At 41.0% G+C, this 22,276-nt stretch overlaps 1 protein-coding gene across 1 annotated transcript in view; it reads right to left on the reverse strand.

Moving 5' to 3' along the window:
• Positions 1-5,917: 5,917 nt before the first annotated feature.
• LOC134458198 (NACHT, LRR and PYD domains-containing protein 3-like) overlaps positions 5,918-22,276 on the reverse strand; it is a 44,620-nt gene continuing 28,261 nt past the window's right edge. Inside the window, exons 3-8 of the mRNA XM_063210369.1 lie at positions 18,217-19,530; positions 17,682-18,153; positions 17,269-17,439; positions 10,518-10,688; positions 10,019-10,192; positions 5,918-6,143 (exon numbers count right to left, since the gene is read on the reverse strand). Of these exons, the coding sequence (XP_063066439.1) occupies positions 5,918-6,143; positions 10,019-10,192; positions 10,518-10,688; positions 17,269-17,439; positions 17,682-18,153; positions 18,217-19,530 (2,528 nt within the window). The remainder of the gene's footprint in view (positions 6,144-10,018; positions 10,193-10,517; positions 10,689-17,268; positions 17,440-17,681; positions 18,154-18,216; positions 19,531-22,276) is intronic.

Here is a 22,276-nt window from a genome sequence, read left to right on the forward strand (position 1 = left end):
AGTAGTTGACATGCGGATATGTTATTAATTTGACTGAGAAGTCTCGTCGTGGTAACGTTTTCGTAACCGTTTTGTGTACATATTCTTGTAAACATAGTGTTGCGAATAAAGTCTTAATAGTGGCACGTCCTTATCCTTTTAATCTCCCAATTCCAAAATTTGAGGTTGCCTACTTTTCGAGGGGGTTAGCTTGCAAGAAAGCTAGAGAGCTATACAAATTCCAGTCATCCTTATGAGGAGAAAATGAATATCAAGAAGCAGAGCAGAGCTGCCTAATATTGACTTGTCGAAAAAGGCAGGGAAGAACAACCGTTTCTTTTGAGCTTTCGTGGTGTCTGATTAACTGTTTAACTGCAAAGTACCGTGAGTGACGAGTCTTGCCTACTGTGTTGGCAATGTTTAGTAAATATTTTAAGATTTGGCGGCCCCTAGTGGTAAGCTGTGCACCCAGTAATGAACAAAGACAACAAAGACAAACTCAATCACATCATTATGTGGCGGAGGTAGGCCTAATGATAATAAAAATATTTTTTAAATAGCATTTCCCTGTGAATACAAGGGGGATAATGATTAATTGAATTAGATAATGTGATAGTAGCACCAGCTCTCTGTTAGAATCCCCACCACAGGTCAGTTCCCTTGTTCATTTATTGTTTATTCCAGAACAGACTGCTGCAAGATTTCTCACAAAGAGCTAGCTCTACACTCAAATAACTAAGAACAATATGTGTAGTAAAAACACCAGCTTTCCAACACATTTGTTTTCAACAAGAGTCCTTTATAGTGTGTGGGGCCATTTGTTGCTCAGGACCAATGTAAGATGTGTGTCAACACCCCCTTTTTTTGCATTCTGGACATATTGTAATTGACCAGCCTCCCCTGTTTGACAGACTGCCAGCCGCCACTGCTCTGTAAGTCAGGCTTTGAATGACACATCCTCAAACCCTTTGGTACTCAGAAGCAGGGAGTAGGCCTACATATGAATATGTGTACCAAGTTTGGTGTATCTATGCATTCCATGGATTGATGTTCAGGATGCCTGTGCGCATATTTAATGAGCTAGGGCCCAATTTGCATAACAAATAAATAATAAATACAATTCTGAAAACTTCCAATACAAAATTTGTAATGTTTTATGTCCATAACAAACTGGAGCGCTTTCAGTCTATCTATTAAACAATTTTTTGGCCTATTTAGAAGCCATCACTTTTGAGTATTTCGGCACAAGCCATATAGGGCCAAAATGGGTAGGTCTGTGTCCATAAGGATGGCACATGTTGATATGTGTCGACTCCTCTTTGCAAAATCACTCAAAATCTTACAGATTGTGAAGGCATCTCATATGCATATTCCTATTCAGATCAATATTTGATGAGATTCAGATATAAACTCTGCCTGGGCCATTCCAAATCCTCAATTTTGTTCTGGTTAGGCCACTGACCTAAATGTAGGGGACGCTGTGGTTCTATAGAATTCCTTTCAACATTTTTTGAAGCATCCATGACTGATCTGCAAGGATTCTTCCTCTCTAAATATCCAGATTCGAACCTTCCCTTATTTGTTCGTTTTGAAGGCAATGTGCAATGGTGTGCAAATGCTGAGGCAGGGACAGTATGGACCGGATGGGGCAGGGTCAGTGGATTAAGACATCCAATGTTTCTGAGACTTTGTCTTGTCTATCCTTGTATTTTCTTTCCTTTCCTTTTCCTTGTATTTCCAAGTACTTTTATTTGTTTTGTTTTTGTTGATGTTGTCCTTTTATGCATTTTTGTACTGCTGCAACCCCCCCCTGTCTCCGAGACAATTTCTCCCTCGTGAAAGTTGCACAATACTTCATTCTGTAGAGATGCGGGATTGTTGACATGTAAACCGAGGCATAGAGAACTTTGGTAGTGTACAGTTTGTTTAGAAACATGGCCCTTTCTGGAGGCTGCCACAGCCGAATACAGACTCCCTCTAAGTGAACTGCAGGCATGGATCGAATGAGTGGCGTCTCTCTTACTGTTGTACTGGCTGAGGCGCAGGCTACATTCGACTGTGGCAGTCTCTACAAATGGCCATGTTTCTAAACAAACTCTGCACTACCAAAGTTCTCTATGCCTCGGTTTACATATCAACAACCCTGCGACTATTGAGTGAAGTATTTCACTTTGAGCCTCGTAAATGCATGGAAAATACAGATTTATAACGATGGCTACTTTGATGCTTGTAAACTCGCAGCAAAAGAGAAATGTAAGCATAGGCTAACTAGCGCTGGATTACTAAATGCAGGGGAATTAAGCAGATGAGGTATGTGGAAAAGTTAGTGCTGAACATCATGCTTTAACACTATTTAAGCCATTTCACACCGGATTTCCCCTTCAAATTAATGTACAGTTATTGTATTTAGGGTCAGTGGAGCAAGCTTACAATAAGGATTTAATTTACAAGCATTGTTTAGAGCAAAAGAATAAAGCTTTTATGCACAGTGTCCTGGGCCCTCATTTATCAAGCGTTCTTAGGCACAGATCTGTCCGTAAAGCGTGCATGCGATCATTCCTGAGCGAAGTGTGGTATTTATGAACATGAACTTCAACGTAAAAATGTGCCTAAATCTACAAACACCTCGCACCATGCATGTGAGTGGAAGAAACATGAAATTGCAAATAATATTGACCGTACCATAAAGTTTTCTTTGAATGGCACTGGAGTATGACAGTGTGCTATTTGACAGTGTTTACGTTGATGTGTGTCTCCTTTTTTCACTTCTTTTGAAACACTCTCCTCCTCCTGCCAAAAACACTTCCACTTTTGCAGCTAAAGTGTTCCTACCTCTGCGCTTAGCACCACCGCCCCATGCGACGCGCCAATCTGGATTTGTCCAAACAGGGTGGTGCTTTCAAATTAACATGGTATTTGAGTATATTGCAATACCATATATGGTTACTTGGTGGCGTTGCAGCATGCAAATTACCTTGACACATGCACAGTGATTCAAAAGGTGTGGGATTTATCATGCAGAGACGTGCATAGGAGCAGCCAACGCACTTTTGATGAATTCCAAATTTTCTGTACTTCCGACCAATCTATATTTCACTCGTGGGACAAAATTTAGAAGGCATACTATGAACTGATGATAAATGAGGGCCCAGGTGCTGGTGAAGTGAAGTCATTAGTAAAACAAAGAATAGGAGATCCATCACTGTACACTGGTGGACTTAGAGTTGCTGTTTTATTTATTCGTTTATTTTTACTTCAGTCAACAACACATTTTGCTTGTGCGGTGTGGTCATACATCATCTATACTCTGTATTGTCTAGAGCAAGGTAGAACTGTGACACTATGAATACTATGAATTTTACATTCGGCGCATTTTAAGTATACTGCGTAAACATGAAAACTGTACCAACCTTAATGTCTGAAGTCGGCAATTGGGACTAGAGAATCCTTCTGAAAGAATCTGAACACCAGAATCTCCCAAATCATTCCTACACAGGCTGAGCTGTGTAAGGGTGTTTGAAAACTCCAAAACAAGGGCCACAGTCTTGCAGGATTCATCACCTAGCCTACAGGAATCTAGCCTACTCAGGGAAATAAAAGAACAATTAAGATGTGATCGAAGTGAAAAGCAGTTTGTGACTGACAAAGGGCAGGAAAATACACAATGTGCTGTGTGCCGGTGTTCTGTTGAGATGGACTATTGCGTCGAGATGACCTATCAGTAGTCTAATTCCACACTAGCATCTATTGATTTACACTGCCTTGTTGAAATAGCGTGCCCATTTTCCCTCCATGGAGACTTTTCAATGGCGATATATGGATTTTTTTATTTTATGTATTTACTATTTAAAGGAGCGGTGTGTCTCGTCCATACCTTTCAATTTATCCGAAGACATTTCTAATAACAATCAATATGAACTAGAACAGAACAACGACCATCACAGCTGCTTTGTGTAAAAATAGGGCTATGTAGTTTTTTATCCACTGATTTAGAGGTGCCTCTGGGAATTTTGTTTTCCTGATATCAGCACATATCCAAGCTGAACACTTCTATTCCGAGGACATGGCACGAACCATAGTCTATATGATAGGCTATTGCTTCGCAAGTAGGGTAGGCCAACAAGTACATTTCAGTACTTAGGGCACAAGCACCTTTCAGGGCTTTCAACATGCCACATGTGGCCTATAATTAGAGGGCATGGAAATAATGTATTTGATGCAACACTGGATGTGAGAAAAAGTGACATGGGGATCACTCCTCCTCCTGATATATCATGGTGGAAAATGTAGCCTTTATTGTTTTATGATCGTGTGACTTCCGTGAATACGTCAGTCAGCTGTTTTACATTTTGGACAATTTTCGGAATGAGTCAAGAAGTTAGACACCTGTCTAAGGTTAATTTCTTTTAGATGCTACTTTGGGAATGGTTTGATGCAATGTGGGGTAAATTAGTTCCAAGTCCCAAATATTTTCTACCTGTCTAGGGTTGATATTAAGATGTCATGGGCTACCTTAGAAAAAAAATCACACTGATCTGAATCTTAAAGATATCACCCAAGCACAAGCTATGAGTCATATAGCATTGTGATGTTGCGTTGTCTCACAATTTAATAAAAAATAAACATTAAACATGCTAACAAAACAATAACCAGAAAACAAAAAAAACAAGAAAATACTGCACATACTGAAGTGATTCTATATCGTGATCCAGATGCTGCAGTGTTGTAGACAACAGATTGTGTGCTGGTTTTCCAGGATGGTTGAATAGCATCTCCAAGTGTTTCACACAGTCTGGGTTCATCATGAGAGTGAGAGCTAGGCAAACATAGCCTTGATCTAAGATGCCACAGTCACACAACCTGTGTAAAAAAGGAAAGACACTAAGGCTATATTTAGCATGCCACCTACCAAGGCAACAGAGACAGGGATATTTATTGTGACATGTTTTAAACAATACAGGTGAAATTCGGTGTGTGGTGTGTGTGTGTGTGTGTGTGTGTGTGTGTGTGTGTGTGTGTGTGTGTGTGTGTGTGTGTGTGTGTGTGTGTGTGTGTGTGTGTGTGTGTGTGTGTGTGTGTGTGTGTGTGTGTGTCAGGGACGTGCCGTCTAATGAGGCAGTGCCTCACCAGCCCCATCCAGAAATCATGAAAATGATGAGATCAAGTAAATATGAATAATGGTAACAATAATAACAATTGTTTTCCAGCATGTGTACTATAACTGCCATTTGTGCAGTATTTAAACAGATTAAATCATTTTTAATCATTTCTGTGGCCAAAACCGCACTATTTGCCCATTTCCTATCAAAGTGGTTCTAATACGCAGCGCCATGAGGCAGCCCTGAGCCTGCCTCACCTCGGATTGCGCATTCCCTCGTTAACAAGCTGGTCGTTCTGTGTATGCTACCTCATAATGCTGTATTAAACGTTTTTATACACTTACTAGAAATATGTATGGTGTGCCCTCATTTTCCTGATAAATTGTACTATTTCCTACATGGGAGTATAATTTCTTTACTCTGAACACTTTGACATAACGCCGCACTGAAATACAGTGGGTGAGGCAGTGCCTCAGCCTTGGCGTTGAGTGTCTGGCTTGTCAGTTACGTGTAACCTAGATATGAAGTTCAACAAAGCAAGCTGCTGGCTGGTCTCGTCAGTCAGGTACGCAGGATAATTAACAGTTCTATCTGGTGCAAAGTAGTTTGCATCACTGGACAAAGAGACGTGCTGCTGATTCAAGGCATGACTTCTAGTTGATTAGATGGACAGTTTTCTGCCGAGATTGCATCGTGCTTGTGGTAGGCTAGCCGAGGCAATCATTTGTATAGAAAAGTATGTGTGTGTTGGGCTACCAGTTCTATTTGCTCCAAAATGATTAAAAAACAGGCATTTACATGTGAAATAGCATACCTAATGAGGTTAAAAATCATTAACCTTACAATGGATTGTTTTCACACATGACAGAAGGTAATAAAATGCTGACCACAGACCGTAAACTCAGCAGCCTGCAGTGCGGACTTCTTAGTCCCTTGGAGAGAAGATGGACTCCAGAATCCCCCACGGTATTATGGCTCAGGTTGATGTCTTTCAGTGAGTTTGGTGATTGCAGAACTGAGGCCAAAAGCTCACATGATGCACTTGTGAGATTGAGCCCAGCTAGTCTACATAAGGAAAATATATAATACAAAATAATACAAAATAAAATAAAATAAAACAATATAATATAATATAATATAATATAATATATAGTAAAAGTATTTCAATGAGTTTTTTGATTGCAGAACTCAGGCCAAAAAGATGTAGGCTACATGATGTGCTTGTGAGATTTAGACCGGCTAGATTACATAGCGTAGATGAAATTGAATACAGTACATACAGTATAATATATAATATAATTAGTGCTGTTATTATCACGTTAACGCAGCTCAGTTTTAACAGAGAGATTTTCTTATCACGAGATTAACACTCACTGTGCCCCAGTGAAGTGATGTAGACAACAAGGGAGGTGTCAGTCTCTAAGTAAATGTTTTACAAAGTTCTCTACTATGCCTCGTTTTTTAAAATTCTCATGTCAGGGCTGTCATTACATGAAGTCATAAGCAACATTTGAGCTTTATTTGTTTGGAAAGAGTTATCCTCTTATAGGTTTTCTAACTAAGAAATAATCTTAATGAATGTACGGTAGTAGTCTGCAAATATAATATAATATTTATTATTTTAATTATAGGATCAGCTGATATATGTTTTTTTAATGTCCAAGGGTGGAGGGAGAACAAGGCACCTAACCCCACACTGCTCCATGGAAAATGTAGGCCCCGTGTGTGCATGAGAGATCACATTTTCTACCCTCCTGTCACTGGAACCACAACACAACTGCTGTGTGTGTGAAAGTGTGTCTTCTGTGCCTACTAGAGATGTAGGCCTAGTAGAGACCAGTTAGTCTGAGACCCAGGTCTTGACATTAACTTTTTCGCTTGCTGGCCATTGTGGCTAGTGGTTTTCCCAAGTCACTAGCCATTCAGCTATTCTACTAGCCACAAATTTTATATTGTTTCTTTTTTTTATCATGTATCGTGACAGCTGTCCACATGGAAATAAATCATACAAATAGAAGATGAGTAACTGAGCTTTTTCTCAAGCTTCTACAAACAATTCATACACAATTGATACAGGGGGCAAAGTGCAGTATATTGCAGGCTATTCTGATATGTCATACCATAGAATAAGCTACCTGCCAAATTGGCTAGTGAAACTGAAATTGTTACCAGCCAGAGCCAAGTTTTACCAGCATTTGGCCGGTTGGCAGGTGCCAGTGTCAAGCCCTGCTGAGACCAAGACATTACCAAGACCGAAGAGTATCAAGACCAAGGAGAGTAGAGACAGAAGGGCTTACTGACGTCATAACAGCGTAGTACGAAATGATGGCGAGGGGAGTACGGACATTTTATTCTTCTTCTACTGTCAGTATTGGAAGCATCAGGGAAGCATGCAATTGAGGCAGTCGGCTCCTATGCAAAATAGGGAAGCGGAGCACTCGGAGGGTCACAGGCAGCCTCAAAATGAATGGCAGTGAACGAGAAGCCAGCGTATTGAAGGATAAAACTCGCTGTTTTGAACTTGTAATCGTCCGGGGAAACTTTCCTCAAAGTTCACAGCCTGCCTCGTGAATTCAGGGAAATGACAAAAAAAGTGGGACAAACATACGGACATCCAGATGACCACGAGCACTTGTAGAATCCACAGTCGCCCCCCCCCCATCAGCTCAGTTTGTCAAAACGCTCCCGGAGAAGTTCTATTACGAGAGGTTCCACTCGCCACTCTTCCGGGTGGTAGCCTACTGCACTGTAGGGGCGCCAACGGAGGACTGAAGACTACATTCAGAATGAATGGGCTGCGCTCTCGTCTCGACAGCGCCCCTAACAGCAGGCATGGGTTAAATAGCGAGAAGGCTTACAAATAGTGTACCCTCCGAATGCTCCACCCGCTGGGTGCGTTCTGACAGCTGTCAAACTGAGCTGGATTCTACAAGTGCTCGTGGTCATCTGGATGTACGTATGTTTGTCCCACTTTTTTTGGTCAGGGATTATTTCATGTTTTGCTTGGGTAATCCTTATTTAATGTACAATCTTTCTGATGTTTGGTTTGTTTGTTCTGAAAATGTAAAGTGTGCAATAAAGTAAATCACAAGTAATTATAGTTTTTCTCAATTGTTTTTCAAACTACTGTCAGGATTGGATTGTGATTTATTCTAAACCTGACTGTAGTTTCATGTCCAGAAGGTAATCTGTTTGCTGTACCAGTTAATTTTACTGACGCTTCATTTGGCTCAGCAACAGGTATGAAGTGGAAATGTATAATGTCTGCAGTCCAGTAACCATCTGCTGGAGAGTCAGGAACAGCATGCCACCTTCTGAAGGGGGACTGCAGTTTGAATTTGACGTTGACACAATGTCCATGGAAATTATGTAAAAGCTACCTCAAAATGACAAATATGAGGGAGCCTATTTTTCAGGCCGGCGACCGGCGGTGTATCATTCAAATGAATGGCAAAGTAGCACACTAGCTTTGACTGTGAGGGGGTTTTGAACAGGACTGGTTGCGCACGCCGACAAGGCAGAGAAAAACACACCGGCCGAAACTAAGCAGAAAGACCGCGTTCATCCCGCGACCATTCCGTTCGGCTTTGGTATGTTTTGCCCCTTAGAATAGACGTTGTATGAACGTCTCTTTGCTCAGTGGGAGAGTGTAGGATATTGTGAACTGTGATCTAATATTATATTAACTATTATCTAATATGAACTAAAGAACAACAGTGCCACAAGTAGGTTCAACTATGGCCTGAAATAAATATGCTTTAATATAAACTAGACAAAATAGACAACAGGACATCTTTTTTTAAATTGTGTCATGATAAGGTTTTGTGGTATGGCATGGGTGGCTTGATTTGTGCACAAATCCCTTCAAGACCGCTGTGTTCGAGACCAAGACCAAGACCAAAGCAAGTTGAGACGAAGACCAGACCAAGACCATAGAAGAATGGTCTTAAGACCGATCTCAAGACCAAGACCGATCTCGAGTGCTACAAAACTATTGCCTACCTACATATTTAATATTTTTGGTCATCTGTTTTATTTCCCCCTATTGTTATGACGTAGATATCAGTGTATGTAACAGTCCTTGTTTTCAATTAAAAAAGAACATGTGTACAAACCTCTGTACATCAATAAGCGTATTAAAAATGATTTTCAACTAGAAAAAATTGTCTGATTAAAATGTGATTAATCGTGAGTTAACTATATCATTCATGCGATTCATCGTGATTTAATACTTTAATCGATTGACAGCACTAAATATAATATAATATAATATAATATAATATAATATAATATAATATAATATAATATAATATAATATAATAATTTGGTTAGTGTTAGGTCAGGGACCTGGGTTTGATACTGGCCTGAGTTCCTTTCCTGAACCTCTCCCATCTTTCTCCCCCACCCACTTCCTTTGTGGAGTTGTTGGAAATGACCCAAGGAACAAGTGATTAAATTCTGGTGGTGATCTGGATCACTAACCGGAACCAGGACTTTTTGTAAGATTTTTCACCATTGCTAGCCTAGAAATCTAGAACCACCTAGTGACCACAAATTGAATTGCGGGACAGAGCGAATGTTGACATTCCAGTTTCTATCTCCACAAAAGAAAGCAGAAAGACTTAACTAGTGTAACATAACTAAATGTTCTAACAAACCGCTTCCTTGGTGGAGGTCCGCACTCTCTGAGTACATTTCTATTTTTATTATTATTATTATTATCAGAAATTCCTTGATGTATTTCTGAGATCATAGTGAGAAATCAAACTTTTGCCAATTTTCTATCACCTATTAATGCAAATGTTTTCAGCCAAATGTGTAGTACTGGTCATTCACAATGGCGGACAAGATCCACTGATTCATGTATGAAAAGTCTAAATGGGCATCAATTCTGGAAATAAACGAATAAAAATATGTACTCTACTTTTACACATACATACCTAAGTACTTTAACTTTATGGCTAGGATTCTTCAGGGTGGCAGACAGCAGTTTCTCTGCTGATCCAGTAGGATGGTTATTGCTCACATACAGCTCCTCCACACAGGAGGGGTTAAGCATCAGAGTGAGCACCAGGCAAACAAAACCTTCATCTGAGATGTGGCATTTGCAAAGCCTGAGAGAGAGAGAGAGGGGGGGGTGACAGAAAGAGAGGTCTTTGAAGGTTCTTTGATCAAATAAACTGTATCTCAAAAACATCGATGCTAACCAGTTAACAACTTAGTTTGCTGCCTATGGGAAACTGCTTGGCAACCAATTAAGTTACCAACTTAGTTAGCAACAATGCTGTTGAGAACACATCCTTGTAATTGTTATCATCAAAACTATACACCACTGACATACCTAGAAGATATTTTTTTCCATATTATCTCTACGGTGACTATAATATTTAAATGCATTAATTTCATGCAAAGAAAGATCAAATCAAATTCAACACCAACCTCAATGTCTTCAATCTGCATTGTAGATTTGAAAGACCCTTACACAGGTTTAAAATTCCTATATCTCCCAAAACATTTGCACTCATGTCCAGGTCCTCTAAGGCAGTTGGTGACTGTAGCACAGTAGCAATAGTCTTGCAAGATTCACCACTGAGATTACAGTCTGCTAACCTGCATTGGAAACAATAATACACACATTACCATAAGCCGAGATAAATCTACTTAGCTGAATTATTAAAAGGTAGAGTATGTTCTTTTAGCTGTTTCTCTTCAAAACGTATGCTGCCCTTTTTAAAGAGGCACTAGGTAGGATGACGTCATTTGCGCGGTGCCCGAGGCATGCCTGTCCCAATATCTACACCGTATTGAAAAAATGCTGTTCAAATAAACTGGCGGTGAGACTATTTTTTATCACAGAATGCCAGCAGTTGATGGCATTCTGAATACGGTATGTAAAGCGATGTTTCAAATGAAAAGTGTTTCTCACGACACTCGTTCGGTCCGACGCTGTCAAAAGTTGCATGTGGGGTTTTCTGACCGCGGACCGTGGAAGTGGTCGCGATAAGCCATCGTTCACTTACTAATGACTCACATGAGCATAGGCTGACTTGGAACTCTGATTAATTAAACTTTAAATCCTACCTGGAGTCCCTTTAATGCTTTTCTTTCAACATAATTCTGTAAATAGATTTCTTAAAAAATAGAACTTCAAAACACAATGTTTGGATAAACACCCCGTTAAGGCCCACTGCAGGCCCTCCCGCCCACCCACGTACAGTTTAGCACCTACAGTTTAACATTGGCTATGATCCTGACCATTACAGCTAAATGAGCGGCAACCCTAGTGGTCCCTAAACAAACTTTTTTAAAATTAATTTCTTCAAAATCATGTACATGTCTGATGCGCCAAGCTTTGCTGAGCGGTTGTTCACCCTTCTAGAGTGATTGCCTGGGGACCATTCCATCAACGGCGTTAACCCAAAATCCGAGTTCAAGTCGGTAAGGTGCGCTATTTTTAGACACAGATCCGTTCCATCAGTCTTGCTAACCTGAAACTCAGCTGAGTTGCCACAGTAATTTATGCTCCAACTCAAACCTGGTAGCTCCCAGGTGTAACACCAGGCTAAATGAACCCGTGTTACAAAAAAAATGAACATGTAGGAAAAAGTGTCACAAACGGCACTTTCGCTTAATTCCGCCTTCATTTTACGATATCAAAGCGAAAAAGTCTCACTATTTCAATAGTCTATGGTGTGATAATGCTAGTAAAAACTACAATAATTACCATTGCCTTTCATTTCGGGGATTTCTGATAATCAGCACATTTTTAAACTTTTATAGTGTTGATAATACTAAGATGACATTGAACAATTCCTTCCCCGGAGACGAAGACGTGAATGGCCCAGTGGGCAATTGCGCTGCGTAATATGTGGTCGCCCCGGGTTCAAGTCTTGCATGGCGACATGTTATAGAAATGAAAACTTCATAACATACTTTTGCTATTCCCTCCTTTGATGTCGCTTTGTGGCTGGTTTCATTTGCTATCAAGCAATAGCCTAGGCCTACAGTTAAATGGACCTTTACATTTTACAGTATAGGCAATAAAAAAAAAACGTCTTCACAACCACCTTGCAGACGCCGACGCTTGGTTTGCATTAATGATTCAACAAATGATCTCTGCCTAACGTTTTACCTATTTTATCCTTACACAAATTCCTCTGAAAGATCAAATCAAAACACCTTCGATGATACAGAATTTTATTACGCATTGAAATGATGGCATTCGAGGTTTGGACGAGGCACCGCTCTACATTTGGTGACTGCGTTATGATCTGTCATTGCGCATGGTGGGGATTGAACGGGGGCCTCTCAATCAAAGTGCAGTTGCGTTACCGCTCTCCTACAGATGCTCCATTATATCTCCGATAAAGACTTGATTTGACAAGGCATGCCCGAGTCCATAACATTATCGCATTTTCGACAATCGTTGACATGGACTTCCCCTGTACAACATGCACGAGCGCAACGCCAGCTTTGATGAGCACGGCTGAAGTGAATGTAGTCAAGGCGCAGCTGATCTTCAGTGGTGGAACGGCATCAGCCTCAAGTTTAAGCTGCCGTTAGTTGAAACTCTGCGTTTGCACGTAAGCGCCGCTGAATTCAGCGCCAACGATGGAATGGTCCCCTAGTTTAGGATGACGTGATTGTAAACACCAAAGCCAGGACTACTCGCTCACTGTCACTCTGGCTTGGCCATGGCATGGTATAGCTGGCAATCACTGTGTACTCTAGAAGGGTGAACTTCTTGGTCTCTCTCTCCCTTTGGCTTGCTCTTTTAGTGCATCACACCCTACGCAACTGATATGCACTTAGGGCTGTATTCTCCCACACGCATAAGTTAAAAAAAAAGCGTGCAACAGTGCCTCCGTGCTTACTCTAGTCTAGGCAAGTATCTGTTTTTTTAAGACACAAAATATTTCCTGAATCTCATTACAGCTAAACGTAAAAATGTAGGCCTACATATCAGGGTATGTCTTTGGCATTTAAGGCGAGTACATTTAGGGTTTAACCCCAAAAAAATTGAAACAAAGTTTTTTTCATGGATTCTATTACTATTGGACCTCCTAAATGACATACTAAAAATCTAGTAATATCTGACTTTGGGAAATTAGTTATTTTCAACATGGCTGCTATAGGGTTATTATAAGGGCCGAGAGACACTCCAGGCGAATCGGCCAAAAAATTTAGCTTGCCGATATCACCATGAAACTTAACCCGGTGATTACTCACACATTTGTGAGAAAAAAATGTATAGCAAGTTTACTGAAATGTTATATTTTAATATGGTAATTAGAATATGTCTAATTAAATATGCATTACATTTCAAAATGCAAAATCTGAAAAAGCCAGGCTCAAAATTACTCTTTTATTTTGTTTCTAGTATGCCAAAAGATATATTCAGAAGAGAGTATGGACATCTCGTTTTGTTTTGTAGTATATCTAAAGATCTTTGTGCAGACACGCCAGCTAGCATTTTTTTCAAAACATGTTTTTTTTTAACACATCTCTTAGATTAAAAGAATTGAGTTTTATATTTCTCAAGTTCTTCCAGATATTCTATGACTCTGGTAATATAATTCTTAGCATGTACCATGGCAAGGTCAGCTGTCCTCAACTCATAGCCTCTCCACAGGGGTGTCCTAAGGACTGGTACTGGGGCTCCTATTTGCCATGTACCACGTCACTGGGTCATGTCATCTGTTCTCAAAGATTCTCATACTACTGTTACACTGATGAAGCACAGTCATATCTGTAATTTGTGACATATGACTCCATGGTCTACGCACACCTTACCGCTTGCCTCTCTGAACTATCACAAGTATGATGGAATGCAGTTGAGCCTCGCTAAAACAGCACTGCTGGTGATCCCAGGCACAGATTCAAGCTGGGTGTCATTATTGATGACCATCTATCATCCTCTGACCACATAGCCTCAGTTTCCCAGTCATGTCGCTTCTCAGTAACTTATAGAGATCCAGCGGATCCTGATTTTTAGGATCCTGCCGGATACCGGATCCACTGCTTAAGATCCTGCCAGATCCGGAACCGGATCCTACAAAAGGGTTGAAACATGTAGTCTACTCGCACACGTGGGCCTTTTTTATTACGTTGGCTCAAACTATTTTTTAGACTCATTGGCTTATTGCCACACTGCCTGCAACGGCCACTTCGAAAGGGCTTTCACTCCATGCAGTGATTGGGGTAGTGAAAGACTGACTGAAAAACCTAGGCTAGAGATGCACCAAACCTTGAGTTTTAGGTAACATGCCAGATACCGGATCGACTGCTTAAGATCCTGTCGGACCCGGATCCTGTGAAAAACCCTATTATCCTGCCGGATCCTGAACCGGAGCATCTCTATTAAGTTAACTTACATACAATTAGACTGTGCCTGACCTAAATGACTCCACTTCTGGTAGGCCTACTGTCCATCTGACCTCAACTACTGCAACTCTCTCCTGACTGGTCTTCCAGCTTGTGCAATAATACCTTTGCAAATGTCACTGCATGTCACTCCTCCTTTTCATGCCCAAATTGAATACAAGGCCCTGACCCTTGCCTACAAATCTACAACAGGCCCTACTCTGGCGTATCTGAAAGCTATGCCAAAGCCCCATGTTCCTTCCAGGTGCAGCAGGTGGAACTGACGCGCGTCAGGTAACCTCCCAGGTAGTGCGCGGATTGGTGGAGGCGGCTTTCAATCTGTATTATAAAGACGGATATGTGTACCGTTGCGAGTTCGCTTCTTCCTGGGCGCCAGGGTTGACTTGATGGCGTTGGACGCAAATTCGAGATTGTAGCTGAAGTTGGATGATTGTGCGCTTGGAATGTTTCAATGTTTCCAGTTGGTGAGCGTCCTTGGCTATGTGCGCGTGATCAGCTGGATCTCCAAGCGGCTGCTGTAGATCCTTTGGCACCCTCCCCTCTCTGACTGATTGTGGGACAACCTGCACCTCACCCGGCAGGTGAAATTGATGTGGCAGAGTCTGCGTCCTCGCCATAAGCTGCTGTTTTGTTCACCTGTGGTTAACGTCAAGGAGCCGCTTCAAGAATGGGCTCCTCCTACTCGTCTGTGCATTGAAGACGGCGCGCGTAAAAGCTGTTGCGCGCGGCTTGAATCTTGGCCTGCTTGGTTATTCATGGCATGGGACAATAAGCCAGTGCGTTACACTATCCGTTTAAACGGTCCACATGACGATGCTTGGTGCATGTAGTGTATTTTCCGAACATTGTTCTATTTTCTCTGTGTGTTTGGACAGTTTAATCTGCATGTTTTTGTTTCTTTTATCTTTCTGATTTTGTTTGACGAGCTTACTTGCATGGTGTGCCCTTCTCATCAATTGTGTGGCTAAACGCCTGATTTGCCGTGTCAATTTGCATGCCCTGTTTAATGTATTTTGTTTTCTGTTTGGAATTTCATAACTGCATCCACATCGCATGTACTCTTGGAAAGGATGCATGTATCGTGACTGTATGACCAGAGTAATTGTATTCATGTCTTTGCCATGGTGCTATTTTAGTCGTTCAATGTAAATAAAATAAATGATATTTGTGGAATTCACGTCCCTGTCCTCCATAGTGTGCGAATCTGTGTTACCAAGGTCTTACTTTAAGGGTTTACACTCACTTTCTACGGTCAGCGCTCCGTAGATGGCGTAGTCGTGCATTTAAACTAAAATATTAACGAAACTAAAATTCTAATACTGGTCCACCCGGTTACACAGGACATTGTCTTCCTCCAGTACCAAATATTTCATCTTGCCCTCTACTTACACAAGTAGTGGCTCCTGTCTGTTCAGTTCAGCTGCTGAAAGACCCAAAACACCCAGTGACACCATGATTCATCACTGATGATGTGTCCTGACCAACAGCACATGGATATTAACATAGCAGTAGTGTCTTTATCCACCCTAACAGCACTCCAAACAAACAGATCCTGAAAACATGTTAATCCATGCAAATAGCATGTCATAGTGAAGTTGAATATAAGGAAGTTAGCATCTGACAATTTTGACAAGTATATATTGCTGACAAAAACATTTCATTTCATTTTCACAAATACAACATCTCTGGGTTTCCAATACAAAATAAATTGGTCTTTTGAAGTTAGCTAATAATGTAATTATCATGTAATAACCTTTGTTTGAAAAACTTAGATCTTGAAAATGACACCTTTCCTTAATTTGGATTTTCCTAGATTTTCAGTATGTTAGTAAGGACACCTGGATGTATTGAAATAAATTGAAAAACCCTTGGCTTTTGTATCATTTTTGGGGGGGGTTGGTGTATTAAGGCCATAGATGTACTCGCCTATTTCTGTTCTGGTCTCTATTACACCCCATCAGATGCATGTTTAAGTCCTGGCTTGGGATTGCATGCCCATGCCCAATTCCCATGTCTGCGACAGAATATAAAGTTTCCTGTTTTTCATGACGATCGATTTCCTTGTTCATTCTTCAGCATGCATGCAAGTGTCATATGCTGACGGGACAGCTGAGATCCACATATTTCCACTGATATAAATGTCACGTTGCTGCTGTACAGAGAAGCGGAGAAGTGCTTTTAAAAGTCAGCAAATACAATGTGTTTGTTACTGTGGGAATTAAGAAGCAATGATCAGCCTTTTAAATCAGTTTTTAATTTCCGGAATTGTCTAAGCAAATCGCCAGACTCGCCTTGTGTTTGTAGAGTAGAACGGAGCGGAGTTTAGATTTTGAAATGCCTTTGCACAATACATTTTGGCACGTGGTTTTCAAATTCAATGTTTAAGTTCTGTTTTGGATTTCAATGGACTGTCGAAGTTTTCACATGGTTGATCTGAAAATCCATGCTCCATGGTTTCTTGGTAGCCACAACTGATGAACCAGGCAAAGTCTCGTCGACCCATTTAGCATATACCACACCCATGTTGGGCTACGCACTGTTTTTTGGAGCTAAGCGCGAGGGGTGTGGTAATATTTCAGAGGGGAGAATGCGCGCAAGATGAAAGCGCGTAAAAGGTGTGCACGTAAAACCGACTTAAGTGGTGACGGGAGAATTCTGCCCTTAGACATTTGGCCAGCTCTATTTCCTGATGTCATTTGAGATCTAGCTTTAAATAAAGCATTCCTGTAAATGTTGAGTTTGGTGTGGTCTTATTTATGTCGTCTTCACTTCTGAGCCAAGTAGTCATAAAAATGAAAACACATACCCTAGTTTCTTCAGTCTGCATTGGGGACTAGACAGTCCCCTGGAGAGTAACTGAACACCAGAATCGCCCAAGGTACTCTCATGCAGGTCCATTGCTGTCAGGGAGTTTGGAGATTGCAGAACCGAAGCCAAAATGTCACAGGATTGATCTGTAAATCTGCAGTTGGCGAGTCTAACAGGGGTATAAACATGTGACAAATTAGAGCACAAAAAGGTAACAAGAAAGAACGAACAAAAAAAGAAACAGTAGCAGCTCAAGACATCACAAATTGAAATGCACTGTATAGCTCTCTCTGTGTGTGTGTGTGTGTGTGTGTGTGTGTGTGTGTGTGTGTGTGTGTGTGTGTGTGTGTGTGTGTGTGTGTGTGTGTGTGTGTGTGTGTGTGTGTGTGTGTGTGAGAGAGGGAGACTCGCCTTGCATTCTTGAAGCATCTCACGGCTGGGAGCAGTCTCCTTCGTCCCTCATCAGACGTGCTGTAGCTCTTCAGGTCAAACTCATCCAGCACCTCCTCAGACATCAGAAGCATGTGGGCCAGTGCTGAACAGTGAGCTGGGGACAGCTGTCGCTGCTTTGAATTCTCTGGCGATGACATGTATTTCTGAATTTCTTTGTGCATCGATTGATCATCCATTTCGAATAAACAGTGAAAAAGATTGATGCATCTGTCAGGAGAGAGATCTTCTCTGTTGAGGTTCTTGATGTACCGGCCGACCTCCCTCATGCTGTTTGTGGTGTGGACTTGCTGTAGCAAACCTTTCAAAAGCCTCTGATTTCCCTGCAGAGAGATGCCAACGAGAAAGCGAATGAAAAGATCCAGATGTCCGTTCTGGCTCTTCAAAGCTTTGTTCACTGCGCTCTTCAGTAGCACATGCAGATTATCCTCCTGTACACCAAATGCTGACTTCAGAGATGATAAAACTGAAGGACTGGCATCAGGTCTTTGCCCATCACCCAGAAGGGACCCCAGTGACTCAAGGTAACCACTTGCATAAGTGTTAAACACATATACTGCCGCTAGAAACTCCTGGATGCTAAGATGCACAAAACTGTACACCTTCCTCTGGTGAAAAACGGACTCCTCTTTGAAGATCTCAGTGCACAGACCAGAGTACACTGAGGCTTCTTGGACATCGATGCCACACTCTCTAAGGTCTTCCTCGTAAAACATGACGTTGCCAATCTCCAAATGCCTGAAAGCCAGCTCCGCAAGTTTCATTATGATTCCTCTTTGCACTTCCAGGAGTGCCTTCTGACTAGTTTTACTTCCTCCATGATATTTCTGATCCATTCTTGTTGTTTGGATGAGTAGGAAGTGTATGAACATCTCTGTCAGAGTTTTCGGAACATATTTGTTCTTTCCCTTTTTTAGCATTTGCTGAAGCACAATGGCTGCAATCCAGCAAAAAACTGGAATGTGGCACATGATATGGACACTCCGGGACGCCTTAATGTGGGAAATTATTTGTTCAGATAAGCTTTCATCTTTGATTCTCTTCCTGAAGTATTCATCCTTCTGAGGGTTAGTGAATCCACGGACTTCTGTCATGAGACTAATACACTGAGGAGGTATTTGGCCAGCCACTGCAGGTCGTGAGGTTATCCAGATGAGAGCAGATGGAAGGAGACAGCCCTGAATGAGACTGGTTATCAGAACATCCACTGAGGTTGTTTGATTGAGGTCAGAGAGCTTGGGGTTCCCCTTGAAGTTGAGTGGTGACCGGATCTCGTCAAGCCCATCAAAGATGACCAAGACCTGACAGTCTTTGTAGTCGTCACCATGCTTCAGCTCCCTCAACTCAGGGTGGAAGTCAAGCAGGAGCCTATGAAGACTGTACTGATCATTCTTGATCAAATTCAGCTCACGAAAAGGAAGGGGGAAAATAAAGTCCACGTCTTGATTGGCTAGTCCATCCGTCCAATCAATAATGAACTTCTGCACAGAGACTGTTTTTCCAATGCCAGCCACACCTTTGGTCATCACAGTTCTGATGCTGTCATCTCGTCCAGGTAAAGGCTTGAAGATATCGTTGCAGTTAATCGGTGTATCGTCTGTGGCTTGCACTCTAGACGCTGACTCTATCTGCCAAACCTCATGCTCCTTATTCACCCCTTCACTCTCACCTTCTATGATGTAGAGCTCTGTGTATACATTTTTTAGTAGTGTCTCAGCTCCTGCTTTGTTGATGCCTTCAGATATGTTCTCAAATCTTCTTTTCAGACTGGCTTTGTGAGTCTGTAGAACTCTCCTCAGAATGTCTTTATCTGCTTGGCACATGTATGACACACACACACACACACACACACACACACACACACACACACACACACACACACACACACACACACACACACACACACACACACACACACACACACACACGGGCACCAATTACGGTTGATTTGAAGACTTCCCATGAACATTATGTAATTAACTTAACCTTCACTTAACATGGTATCATGTATCATTTGCACGTGCCATTAAGATTAGGGAATTACATGGACAAATCACATTTGATTATTTTAGGTAAAGACTACATTTTGGAGTAAAACAGTGTTTGAGTGTACAGCATATTGTGTTATTTGCCCCCTGAGTATAAATTGTTTGTATTTTACTTCAAGAATAAGCTCTGAGAATCAGTTCCTATTAGTTTGATTACATTTCCATTTAGCATGCTATGCACTCACTCACTTACCTAAGCAATACATCTTTTGATTTTAGACAGAATGTGTACAGATTTAAGGTAAAGGGAAAAAAGTTCATGTAAAAAAACATAATGCAGTATGTGTGGAGATATAGGCTAATAATAATAATAATATTTATATTATTCAAAAGTAATAACGAACATCATTAGGCCTTGCTTACAGTTTTTCTCGATTGGTTTTGTACATTTCTCGAATCTCTCACGTAATTTGCAAAACACAATATTCATTCTCAAAACAGCTTTAACAAATGGCAAAACGGTGGATAACCTGCAAAACCGAGTCTCTTGCTCTAAACCCTTATTTGTCTTTCAAAAACCAAGTTTTTGTGTCAATGAACGTATCAGCGCCAGCAGAATGGTTAGTCATTGTGTCATAGTGTATGGACAAGCTAGTCAAATCAATTTCTCATGTTGTCAATTGAATAGTATACTCTTGAGGATCTTTTCTGAAGCGAAATGTTGTTTAGATTGGATGGGAAATGTTGTAAATTCAGTTTTATATTACATTTATCAGATAAGATTGAGATAGTTTCATGCATTCAGTGACAAAGCTTTTTGAGTGATATGACAAAAGCAATTGATAATGTACGAAATCACTGAGAATTATACACAGCCATGGCATGGTGGGCGAGAGCATTTGCTATATGCCGAAAACAATGAGAAACTGATTTGACCATGTGCACAGGTAACACCAGGAAGTCACAATTGAACAAAGACTTTTGAGAATCATTATTCTGTTGTGAGAAATGTACAAAACCAATTGAGAAAAACTGTAATGACATGTGCAAGCATACATTTCCAAAACAGCCAAGAAAAAAATTCTGAAAGTTGCCATGGCTGATTTATTGGATGAAATCGATTTCAATAGGTCTGCATATAGGGGGATTTCCCTTCCTTGTGTAACAGGTTGGACTAGGTCCCCTGTGAGTGTGCATGTTGTAATTGAAAACAGATGCCCGTGTGGGCGAGGGCGGAGCCCTTCCGGTTAGTATAAGAGTGATTCTACGAATCGGATACGCTTTTAAGTCCATGGATTTTATTTGCCAATTCCACTAACTATTAACTGCATCCAATGATGTTTTGGACATTAGCACACATTTATCTTTCATATAATACAGAAAGTGTAGACATGGCATTATTTCCCTCAGCAAGAATGAATATTTAATACTGATTTTGGGCGTTTTCATGCCGTCCTGTTTTCCAAATGTCAGATTCAGTCTTCAAGACGATTGCAAATGTTGTTTCACAGTAATCATCACAATATGACAAAACTGTCCTTTCCATTATACAAGAAATTTGCCATTTTGTGTGTGTCCACGAAAACTGTGTTAACCGTGTCACGGTCTGAAACCCCCTCTATAAATCAGTAATGGTTTGGTCTTAGGCCATACGAATAACATCACGTGATGTCATAACCTCTTTGGCAGGATATGGGAAGACTTTTTGGTAAGTTTTGAGCTCCATCCTTCCATAATTTAATACATTCTTTTTCATGTTCTCATAGCGGGAAAATTGCCTGTCAACTGTGTTATCAACATATTCATAAGAATCTGAATTAGAAATCACATGTAGAAAAACACAGATAAAGCATACAAATACATGAATTGATTAAGGTGTTGTGGTGGAACTTCTGAGGTCCTCAGTTAGCACAACACCATAAAAATGGCTGAAATGTCAAACCGTGCTACCGTCAATGGTGTTACAATTATCGATGACAGTCAAGGTTGCCAGATGAGGCTGATGATTTCCAGCCCAAAAAAATGTTCAAAAAAATCTGCCTAGAAGCACAAAATCCCGCTCAATTCTATTGATTTCTATGGCAAAAAGTGGGTGGGTTTTTCTGATAAATGGCATTTTTACCCGCACACGGCTATCCTAAGCAGCCCAATTAGCCTTTCGCAAAACCCCTCCCACAAACGGCCGCCAACCAAGTAGTGTACACTAGGACTACGTCTACACTAAGGACTGTAGAACTTATCGGAGGTCCGTCAAAAAACCTACGATTTTAGGGAGACATACAATGTGTGCCTATGGCACCGTCACGGTCTGACACCATCTGAAGATTGATTAGGACCTCGTTTTTTCACTTTCCCGAAGCAAAAACCTCAAGCGGACTGATAACAGGGATGGATTAAGCCATGTGGAGGCTATTAGCTCCAGGTGATCATATTTAAAATTAGCAGGCTAACTGTGCAATCGTCTTGTTTGCTAATATAGCCCCCTTCCCCCTTGCATTTAGCTGGCAGAAAACGTACCCTAAACAAATAATCAATGCATCGCTCAGACTTAAGGACAATATTATATGA

This window comes from Engraulis encrasicolus, chromosome 1 (assembly GCF_034702125.1).
Source record: "Engraulis encrasicolus isolate BLACKSEA-1 chromosome 1, IST_EnEncr_1.0, whole genome shotgun sequence".
Taxonomy (NCBI): domain Eukaryota; kingdom Metazoa; phylum Chordata; class Actinopteri; order Clupeiformes; family Engraulidae; genus Engraulis; species Engraulis encrasicolus.